Consider the following 11,578-nt stretch of genomic DNA (forward strand, 5'->3'; position numbering starts at 1 on the left):
GGCCGTTTCTCACTAGAAGACTTTGATAAGCTTTGTGAAACTCCAAACAAGACAGCATTCACACGACAGATCTCCCCACACAGACGCCCTGAGCACTACTCATTTGACTACCTGTATGATGTGCCTGGACGTCCACGGAGCCTCACCAGGAGTGTCGCAACAGACTGTCGACGACTTTTGGTCAAACACGAAAGACGGCCTGTTGCATGTCTCCCAAGACTCCATGTGAAAGTGTAGGCATGGCATTACGTATTTTTTGCATCGCATTATTTTTGGTGACCATTTTTGGTATACTGAAATGTACATATCAATTAAATTAAATCTGTTATAAAATGATGTGTGAACATTTGTTCAGGCCAACAAAAAGTATGTTGTTCTGAAAATTGTTACTTCAGTGTATGCTATAATGGGATTTGACCCGTAATTTGTGCAGGTGTCAGAGTGCTACAGTGGTGGGTACCCCATGAAGTCCTTATTATCTCTAAGCAGAAAGGCAGGGGGTCCCAACCGAAATTCAGATCACACCCAAGCAGTAAGGGTTAGGTTCCCCCTATGAAATCGTGATCATCTTGAAGCCTGTGGTGCGTTGTGAAGTGCACAACACGTTCTTCCACATTTACTTTCCAGAGTGGTGTTGTAAGAGGGAAGCTGACATTTACTTAAAGGTTCTGAAAATCCACAAATGACGGTACCATGATTTCAGTATTTTTTTTTCCAGTACTGGTATACTGCACAACACCAGTCACAGGTATTAGCGGTCTGCCTGCTTGTCCCCTTTAATGTGAGGTGGTCCTCTGCAGTCTACACATTGAGCATGTAGAATGCTGGGAAGCCTTGGCATCTGTTCAGATGTTACACACTGATTTTTGCATAAGGTTCAGAAAGTTTTAATAGAATTCAAATTTAATCTTTTTAGGTTGTGCAGAAAGTTGTAGAACGAGCGGAGAGGATGAAAGAACGTGAGAAACGGCGCAAGGAGCTTGAAGAAGAACAGCGCAAGAAGGAAGAAGAGAGGAAGGAGAGACTGAAAGAAAGAGAGAAGGAAGCCGCAGAGCGTGAGCGTGAGAGGGAGCGCTTACGGGAACTGGAGAAAAGACGTGAGCACAGGCGTGGAGTTGGTGACAATCGAGGTGGCGGGGGTGGAGGCGGTGGCAGTCGCCGATCACGCAGCCGCAGTCGTAGTACCCCTCCACCCAGAGACAGACGACGCTAGTCCTGTTCCTTTAACTAGAATGGATGGATTTGCTTTGACACAGGGAAGAGTTTCTGAATGAAGAATTAACCCGACTCCCGTCTATTCTTACCGTTGCTCTCCTCTTTCTGATCACCCAGCCTCAAGAATTCTTGTGGATTGCGTTAAATGGTCACTGTGGGTGCTTTTATGAATTCTCCAGCAGTGATGACAAATTTTGAACCATCTTCCCTTTTGAGGTTTTCCGGGTGGAATTTTGAAGTGTACGCACCTGGGAGTTCGGCTTCTAAGTCTGTTGTGTCGGAATCTGTTCAGGGAAGTTAAAGAAAAGCTGTCTGTTTTTTTTGTTTTTTTTTTCTTAACATGGTTCACATTTCTCCATGTGTTTTAATTTGGTATGTAACTCATATGGCCGGTCACCATGTAATGGTGGTGTTTCCTAATGGATAGGACATCAGAAGGTAGGAATTTATGTGTATAAAGGTTTTATTCTTTTTTTTTTTCCTCCTTTTTCCAGTTGCTCACCGTTGCCACCCTCTTGGGGTTTAAGGCCATTTGCGTAGAGACTGGCCACTTCTTTCCTTCCACTCCACGTAGGAGGGGTGACATTTTAACAGTGGCGAAGGACGACTTTTGAGCATGTTTAGTCTGTGCTTTTTGCGTTGACCTTCAAGGCAAAGGCCAGAATGTTATGATTTGAAAAGGACTGTTTTATTTTTTTTATTCTATGATGAAGAGTATTTTCCCACAAGTGCTGAATGTACAAACAAATTTCAGAAATACAAGCAAGAATATGGCATTCCAGTTGAAGTGGTTTTTTTCCCCCCAGGGTGTGGGTGTCCTGCTGTGTGGCCCTCCTCAATGGTGGTGTCACAAAGCAAAGATTGAATTCCATCTGAATCTCAAGTTGATGATTTGCACCCACCTGAATGTTTGCCCGGGTGGGTTGTGACACGAGGGTCCCTCGCCTGAGCACCCCGCCTGATTCCGTTTGAGTTCCCCTTTACTTTTTAATTTATCAGAAGCTGAGAGTTGTGTTGTAAACTGCTGGGGGTGGCAGAGCCCTGCTGGCACCACCTCTACTGAACGCAAAGACATGCCATGTCTATAATTTTTTTCTCATGGAACATTTTTGTAAAAATTTTATTTGCTGAGGAGTAAAATAAAAAAAAATATAGTATCTTAGAAGGTGTTCTTATTTTAATGGAAACAAATACTCAAAACTGCTCAGGTATCTTAAATAATATTTAATTAAAATATAGAAAATTGTACACTTAACAGATCACAAAAATGCAAAATACACTAATACTTTACAAATATGGAATAAATTTAGTTAAGTGCAAAATAATTGCTAAATAAACAGTTCTACAGCTGGAAATTTGCATAATTTCTACGGTGTGTCATTCAGCAGGGAATGAGAGCCACACGGGTGGGCGCTGGGCTGGCGTCACTGTGTCACCTCAGCGCTAGTAATCCAGTGCATATTTACAACGTGTCACCGCTGGGGACTACTGTTTGTAGCCCATGGCTAATGGTGGAGCCGTGCTCACTCGGTGCAGGTGACACGTGTGACAAAGCAAGTGGGAGTCGAGTGGGTAACATTGCTGTCCATCCTTGTCACACAGCTGCACGCCACAGTCCTGCAAGTACAGAAATGCAATTAATGACAACACCGAGTCTCTGCTGTACAACGGGCACAACGGGACACGTCCTCACCTCACAGTGATAGCAGTGGAAGTGGTAGTCCTTGTTCATGGATATGACCCGGAAGATCTCCTCAGAGCCCTGGGGAGAGGATGACAGGTTTGAAATGGGGGGGGGGGGGGGGGATCTTGGCAGTTTTTACCCTACAACACCTGACCTGAATGAGAGGTGCACTGCTGTTTTTTGGCCTTCTCATTGGTTGTAAGCTGATCTTGCTAAATAACAGCAGTACACCGGATATAGTAAATACAGTGGGGGGGTGCTGCTTCAGACACCCCCGTAATACATCATAATTAATTAAGCAAGGTTTATACCTCTGCAGGGAGAATAGGCTGACTGCAGGCCGCACACTTTGGAGCAAAAATCCTGAAAGAGAAGAAAAAGAAAAGACCCCCTGAGTGATTGAAGTGTTTGAGTGTCCACCTTACTGTCTTACTACGACATTCTGTAAGAAAGTCAAAGTGATAGTTGGGTAAGCAGCGGGCCAGGTCTGCTAAATGTCGTCACAGCAACTGGACCCTTAAAGTACAGTAGGAATCCAACTCCATCTCAAACCCACTTGAAAGGCCAGCTTTTGTTGTAGGATCTCTTTATACCCAAAACTGCCAGTTATGCTGACCATGAGGAAACGTGCTACCTCCACAGGCGCAGGGTCCATGACGAGGTGGGCTGAAGCGCTGTAAGACACGTCTGGATGTACAGTGGAGATGTTTTGGATATTCAAAAGCAATCATCTAAAGTCACCTGGAGAACATGTTCTGTTCAAAGTGGCAAGTTCCCTGGTGACCATTCCAGGCCAGCACTTTCAGTAAGTGTGCCTTGAGGTTACAAGTGACATGCTGCCATTTATTTAACAAGTTCTACACAAAGCCTTATGTCCTGTACATAAAAAATTGGACATTAATAATAAACACAGGAGAATTTTGTACCATCACCTCATAACTGGGGGGCCAACAGAGTTTTGAAATCAACCCATTTAATCCAAAGGTTGCAGCAACAGTCCATTCACCACAAGACCCACTCCTGGGGTCAGCCAAAGAACGGGCCCACAGAATGTCCATGTGGAACTTTAAAGTTGCATTTTGTCTTGGATATTTGAAATGCCCAAGGAAACTTCTAGCACTGATGCGTGTTAGACACTTGATTTACAGAAACCTTTTTTTTCTGAACAAATATAAAAAGCTACCAACTATGGGCATACAGGAGAAAGGGGGGGCCTGTTCAGTATATGGATGTCTGTCAAACAATTCATACTGAATATCCACATCACAGCTGCGTGTCCAGTGCTCACTTTGGAACTTCTGCACCTCCAGTAGTCATAGACACGTGGGCTGCCAGCCCAAGAGGAGTAGAAATGGAGCAGCAGGCCTTCAGGCCCAGTCCTCACCAACCAGCCTGGGAAAGCGACAGATGACAACACTGCCAGCCGAAATCAAAACCACGTGTGAGGCGCTGCTCCAGGACACGCGCTGTGCGGATCACCTTACGTGAGATGATTTCATTTCCGGTACCAGTCTGTTTTTGGATGTGCATGCTGTCTGGACGTGATCACTGCAACAACAGTCATGTGCAAACAAACTCCACCCAGGACACGGGACATCCTGCTTAGGCCAGCAACATGCCCGAAGCCGTGCCCCTTGTACATTTTGGTTTCCAGGGGTAGGTCCCACTCGTGGACATGTTTCCTTCATTTTTCTGGTAACATCCACATCGTTGAGACACCCCAGAAATGTGAAATTAAACCAGTTACTTTTAGAATCGCACCAACGTGTATTCATTTCCTCTTTAAAATAAAGCGCCAGTTACGCAGCCAACTCCTTTACAAACGAGTTCAGCTCAGAGTTAAGGCTGCACACCAGGAACACAACGTGACCAGAATGGCACGGGGGGCAACCGACAGGCGCCAGTACACCTCAGCCACAAGCCTTTGGGGTATGTGAGGAACCCAGAGAAATGCCGGTAGACATGGGGTGAAAATGTCCACGTTGCAAGTGCCAGAAAAATCTGGGAATAGTTGGGCTTCAAACTGCGAAAATGTGCCATCTTGAAAATACAAACTTTATTAAAAAGAATTAACACAAGATCTGCTTACTTCTCTGAATTTAAGTGCTGACTGAAGGATTCGGTTCCATGTGTTAGGAAGCCTGAAGAAAAGCAAGCTGGGAAATGTCTACCTTATGCAGTGCTGTTACATCAGCGGGCACTAGGGGTCAGTATTGGGCTTTTTTTCCCCTTTTCAAAGAGGAATGTAAAAGGTGTTGTAGATTAAATATAAATAAAATCATAAGCAGTTTGCTAATTACACCAAAAAGGGTAACCCAATTTTTACAAACTTTTGCCTACACCTTCTTGTTGGTCCATCTTAAAAAACAAAGCTGACCCCAGGACTACACTTCCCAGCAGGCAGCACAAGTGTGCCAGAAGCAGAGCTCCATTATCAGCAGCCAAAGCAAAAGGTATGGCTGGCGTTTTCTTCTCGTGAGTTTGTCACGTGTCGTGTTTAGCTGCGCTCAGTCTCATCCTGGTTTATTTACTCCCAGGTACTGTGGCTGATTACATAAAACACACACACACACACACACACGTCTCCTTAAAACCATTATACGCTACAGAGGGGGGGGGCCTGATGTCTTCAGCCTGTTATTTGACTGATCAGGTTCCAAGTCACAGTAACACTGTCATCGGCCCAGTGTGCATAACTGGCTCCATTTTGAGCAGAAAAAAAAAAAAGATGGCAAGCCAAACAAGACTTCGGTCCAGCAGCAGTGCCAAGGCCTCCATCTCCTCATCTAAAGCAACAGCCAACACAAGGTGTGAAATGTACAGGTGGTTTCAGGAACACTTAGAATGAAAGAGTGTTTAATAACAAACAGGAACCCGGCCTTACTGGTGCTACTGGAGAAATCGATATTCAGCAGCAAATAAAACAAACGTACATACTGGATTTTCTCAGCAGCCATAGCCAAACAAAAGGGCAGGGGAGAAGATATTTGGATTTCTAGCCAGCGCCCAAAGACAACGTGTCCTGAAATGGACCTGCTAACTGCACACGTGAGTGTGGACGGGCGTAGAAGGAACAAAGGAAAGTCCACCTTGTGTGGCCGCCGGACACTTACCTGTGGTAGTCGGTCACACAGTAGACTTTATTCTGGTAGTCGACAGTGAAAGGGATGCCATCCAGGGCTTTGTTGCAAACCACACAGCGGAAGCAGCCAGGGTGGTAGAAGTTTCCAAGTGCCGGTAAGATCTAAAAACGCGGCAAACATAAAAGTAGTTCATGAAACGTAACGTAATGTCCCAACAGAAAGGCACAGCAAAAACATCGAGTCTGTTCACTCACATTTTCTAAAATCAGATGGCCACAGATACAGCACTTCTCTGCTGCTTCCTGGAAGCCTGAGAACTGCAGAAAAGAAAATATTCCATTAACCATAAGTGAAGACCTCGGGCATCCTGCAGAGCCGCTCTTCTTACTCCTTTTCTTCTCCAGGAACACTGGCAGCGACACGAGGACAGGCAGGGACAACTTTCTGTCTAACAAGTCGCAAGGCAGCGGAACAGCTGATCGCAAGAACAAACTGAACCATGAAAGGATGATGGAGCACGGTGTTGATGTGTGTGTTTTACATAAATATACTGTACTGACACACACACACACACTTAAATATACTGTACTGACACACACACACACACTTAAATATACTGTACTGACACACACACACACAAATATACTGTACTGACACACACACACTTAAATATACTGTACTGACACACACACACACACACACAAATATACTGTACTGACACACACACACACTTAAATATACTGTACTGACACACACACACAAATATACTGTACTGACACACACACACTTAAATATACTGTACTGACACACACACACTTAAATATACTGTACTGACACACACACTTAAATATACTGTACTGACACACACACACACACACACACACACTTAAATATACTGTACTGACACACACACACACACAAATATACTGTACTGACACACACACACTTAAATATACTGTACTGACACACACACAAATATACTGTACTGACACACACACACACTTAAATATACTGTACTGACACACACACACACACAAATATACTGTACTGACACACACACACACACAAATATACTGTACTGACACACACACACACAAATATACTGTACTGACACACACACACACTTAAATATACTGTACTGACACACACACACACAAATATACTGTACTGACACACACACACACTTAAATATACTGTACTGACACACACACACAAATATACTGTACTGACACACACACAAATATACTGTACTGACACACACACACACTTAAATATACTGTACTGACACACACACACACACTCCCCCCATTTGTAAGATTATTTCTACACTGAAAACAAAAGGTTTAAGATCCGATGTTACGGCTCCATTGCCTTCACCAGGCGTGTGTGCTCTCTCACACTCACACACTCACACTCTCTCACACACACACACACTCACACACTCCATTATCATCACAGTTTTGATGAAACACACGAGTTTCCTGAGCACACAGGACAATCAACTTGAATCTGAGGCCAGGGTGGGCTCGCTGGACATGATCAGATGCTGGGCCTTTCAAACAGTGACCAGTCTGGGATGGCCAGTGTTTGCAGGTTCTACCACTGCCATTAATTTGCCCCTTGAACTGTAAATTACTGAGATTTGCGACTTCCTCCACATTAATATTTAAACTACTGACCAACACGCCACGTTTGACAAATAAGAACTGATGGACAGCAACATGCAGACTCACCATGTAATCTTCCTCACAGTAGACAGAGCCATTCACATTATAAAAATATTTACCGCGGAGGGTCCGTCCTGAAATGAAGATAAACAACAGAGGCAGACAGTAAGACGGACGCATGGAGTCGAACAGGACAAAGACAGTGGACTGACACACAAGCTGGCCACTCACCACAGGAGACGCACACAAAGCACTGGGTGTGGAACAGGCTGCTCAGCGCCTGGCAAGCCTGCTCTCTGCCATACACCCCCTTGTTGCACTTAATGCAGGGTCCTGCGGAAAGCAAAAGGAGTCACTCATTTTTTTAAATAAAAGTTCAAAACTCTGCGCAGTTTGAGTTACCGCTGAGAGGCACTGCTAGATAATCTCAGAGCCACACCACAAACGAATGGCAGGACCACCCCGTCCTGTTTAAATAAACCCTTAAAACAAACAAGGCGGATGTGCCACCCTGCTCGGTTGGTGCGCTCCCAAAATCAGCAGGTTCAAACCACTTTTTTTAAACATCTCGCCATTTTATGCAGACGTGCCACAAATTCCTTCCCGCTGGCAGCTCCAGCCCAGACCTGCCAGTGTCGTGTGGTGTGGTAATTGACGAGTCAAGTACAGACTGACTCACTACGTGTGTGTCACACACTCCTCTCGCCACCACCACCACCACCTCCGGCAATTAATAAAAACCATTTTCAGGACCGGTTTTGTTTGATTTCAATGTGGTGGGGTGCCTGAGTTTATGCCAGGGGCACTGGGCACAAAAAAAAAATTCTGCACAAGATGTCGAATCCAGTTTAGATTGCTAGGGGTTAAAAATCTACACCATCTACAGAAAACATGAGCAGGGTCCACAAAAGGAGTTGTACCCTTAGCCCCAGAGTTACGCCGTCTAATATTAACCCTACACCGAAGTGGCACTACCCACCAAAGTATTCTTCTTTTGTGTCAGCCTGTGGCCAAACTGGCTGCTCCTGTGGTCGGCTCACCCCAGCAGACATGACAGGGTGCCCGGGGATACCCAGAGATCTGCTCTGACTGGCAGCCACCTCGCCGCTTGGAATGCCCAGTGTAGAGTGCAAGGGGGGCAGTGGAGCGTCTTGAGCTGAGGTAGCACCATCCAGCATGCTATTTCTGGCCAGCATGAGTTCCACCTCCTCCTGGAAGTGGGCACCAGCAGAGTGGCGCATATGCTGCTCCAGAGGGTATCCTGCCACTGACCGTCGGGCAGCATCCCGTTCAAAGAAGCAGGCAGCGGCCGGACTCCCCAGGGCCGGTGGGTACGAATGACGACTGTCTTGACCCACCCCGCCATGGCACCCAGCTCGCAGTGGCTGCCTGTACAATCTAGTAGCCTTCCAGTCCATGTCCCATTTGTCCGGTGGGTAGACGGGACCACTCCGCCCCCCAGCGCTGAGCGCCGCAGCCACAAGGCTGGAGGGTGACGGGCAGCTGAGCAGCTGGCTGGGCTGGTACTGCAGGCTGGCACTCGACTGCGGGCTGCTGGTACACGAGCCGCTCCAGCACAGTCTCTGGTCGTAGCCCATGCTGATGCCGCTGGTGCGATTGCTGCTAGAGCGGCTCTCCAGGTTGACGCTGGCGCGAGGGCTGCCGCTGAGATCGCTGCTGGCATAGCTGGAGCGGGGGCTGGTCAGTCGGGGGCTGAGGCCGGTACTGCCGTAGTAGGGCGGCGGGGGGCAGCAGCCCGATTCCAGCTGCCGCAAGTGGACAAGGCCGGACTCCTGCAGGGACAGGCGCTTGGGTCTCTCGTCACAGTACTCGCTGCCGCTGTAGCGGTGGTGCCTGTGGGTGTCCAGGGACAGGCGCCTGTAGGAGACGCGCTCCGGCTCGCTGTCCGGAGGCCCCGCCACATCCTGGTCCTCGGGCGGAGCGGCCCTGCGCAGGGAGCGGAGGGGCGCGGGAGGCGCGTCGGCGGGGACCGCCGGCTCCTCCTGGTTGCACGCGCCGCGCTTTGCCTTGTCCGCGGGCGCTTTCAGCTTCGCCGCCGAGTCGTCCTTTTTCCTGGAGATGGCAAACTTGGCGCTGCCGGAGTCGGTGAGTTTGAGTTTCTCCAAAAGTATTGTCCCAAGTCGATCCATGGAGCCGACGATCTGAAGGGGGCGACAGCAAGCACGACAGGGTTAATAAACACGCGTGTATTTCAAGTCGGCGCCCCGCATTCCGCGCTCGTGATCTCCCAGCCACGCGCCGGCGGGTGTCTGAGGACAGCAATCGAGCCCAGGGGGCACGGTGGCTGGGGCAAAAGCAAACGGCATGGGGGGGCGACAGCTAGCCCCGTTTTAGATGAGTGTTCACATGCAAAGACAACGGGGCTGTGTGTCCACTCTTGACCAACCCCCCAAAAGCGAGATTAGAAGCGCCGCAAGTGAGCCGTACCTGAATTCTCAGTCCTGCAGATGCTCCGCAGCTCCCGTCTCGACGCCAATCGAATTGATGCTAAACTCGGAGTCGGCGTCCTGTACGCGCGGCGCTGCCTCTGCTCTGCTCCATCCCGGCGGCGCCGTTTCAACAGACTCCCCCACCAAACATGCCTTTCGCCCCCTTTCTTCCTTTGAATCACTCTTTTCTTCTTTTTCTTCCCGCTTTCCTGCGTCGGGAGAGCGCCCGCTAAGCCTTATCCCAAAACGGCACCGGCGCCACACGAGTCTGCGTTTCCTCCACTTTCTCAGACGCCAACTTTTTTGTTAACTTTCAGAGCTGAGCCGTGCAGCGGCACCGCTGGGCGGAGGGATACGTAAGCAGCCGAGTCGCATAATAATCACTCGTTTAAAGAGAACACGCACGCCTCTTAGATCGGCCCTGCATTCGATGTTTAAAGGGCGTTTGTTTTATAGCCCTTGTTAAATTATGGTATATTTTAAGGAGAAGGCGGGGGGCCTTGTTTGAAACGGTGTGTCTAGTTTTCGTGTGTGCGGAGAGAGAGACTGGAATGCGCGGATGTGCACAGACACGGACGAAGAAAGAAAGGGGGATGGGGCGGTGATGCGGCTCGTAGGGACGTCTTAGGCAAACAGAGGAGTTTTTTTGTCTGTGCTCTCGCAAGGATGAAAGACAAAAAGGGAGAGAGAGGGAGAATTCAAACGGGGGATGCGCCCCCCGCCTCCCGTTGAATTCCAGAGGGGGTGTCGGCAGGTTGTTGCAAGCCGAGCTGCCATCCGCCAGTTTGTGCGTTCGTCTTTCTGGCCACTTGCATTCTTTTCTTTTGACCTGTTACTTCCTCCGTCTCACACCCACACCGCTATGTCGTTCGCAGGAATGCCAGGGTGCCTTTTTCAACCAAACGGACTCCGTAGGCTTCGAAAAGTATCAGAACTAAAACATTAACGTGTTTGTGAACAGAAGTAACGCACACGTACACGGACAGTCCAGCTACACAAACGGTATACACGTAGGCACGATCAGCGAGTGGGGAAAACAAAAAAACGAAACAAAACACCGCACTGCATACGCAGCGCGACTCCCAAAAATCGTAATGTCTGACCTTGGACCTTTTGGAATGAATCGAAGGCATTCACAAATGGCAACACTGACGAAAACTCAAAATATTATTGACTTAGTGGGCGTTCAAATGGTAAAAAAAAACGCAACGATATTAAAGGGGTTTCATTATAACGTTAGTATTCATTTGAAGTAAACAAACAAAAAAAATACTGGATAACACGTTAGGCTGCAAGATCAACAGCCATTCGTGTGTTATATGGTGCAACCTCTCGGCACCATTTAACACCATTGCCATCTCCGTTTTTGTTAGCTACACTATTGACGAGCCCTCAGTAAACGCGTTGGATTTCAGCAATGCTTGGTAAAGACTTTCAGATGTAACCGTGAGAGTGGAGTTGCTAGTTACTTGGCTGATA

General features: G+C 47.8%; 2 protein-coding genes across 5 annotated transcripts in view; one reads left to right on the forward strand and one right to left on the reverse strand.

Moving 5' to 3' along the window:
- Positions 1 to 2,369, forward strand: part of acin1b (apoptotic chromatin condensation inducer 1b) — a 213,644-nt gene extending 211,275 nt beyond the window's left edge. For all 4 annotated transcript variants that reach the window (XM_051922286.1, XM_028793641.2, XM_051922287.1 and 1 more), the window contains one exon: positions 917 to 2,369. In XM_051922286.1, coding sequence (XP_051778246.1) covers positions 917 to 1,213 — 297 coding nt within the window. In that variant the 3' untranslated portion in view covers positions 1,214 to 2,369. The remainder of the gene's footprint in view (positions 1 to 916) is intronic.
- A 55-nt stretch (positions 2,370 to 2,424) lies between these two features.
- On the reverse strand, positions 2,425 to 10,956 carry ajuba (ajuba LIM protein). The gene is made up of 9 exons (XM_028793646.2): positions 10,098 to 10,956; positions 8,629 to 9,811; positions 7,881 to 7,982; positions 7,716 to 7,783; positions 6,237 to 6,299; positions 6,013 to 6,143; positions 3,211 to 3,262; positions 2,909 to 2,977; positions 2,425 to 2,832 (listed from the first exon to the last, which is right to left on the reverse strand). The coding sequence occupies exons 2-9, from the start codon at positions 9,797 to 9,799 to the stop codon at positions 2,701 to 2,703; spliced, it is 1,788 nt and encodes a 595-aa protein (XP_028649479.1). The 5' UTR covers positions 9,800 to 9,811; positions 10,098 to 10,956; the 3' UTR covers positions 2,425 to 2,700.
- Between the last annotated feature and the right edge of the window lie 622 nt (positions 10,957 to 11,578).

This window comes from Erpetoichthys calabaricus, chromosome 2 (assembly GCF_900747795.2).
Source record: "Erpetoichthys calabaricus chromosome 2, fErpCal1.3, whole genome shotgun sequence".
Lineage (NCBI taxonomy): Eukaryota > Metazoa > Chordata > Cladistia > Polypteriformes > Polypteridae > Erpetoichthys > Erpetoichthys calabaricus.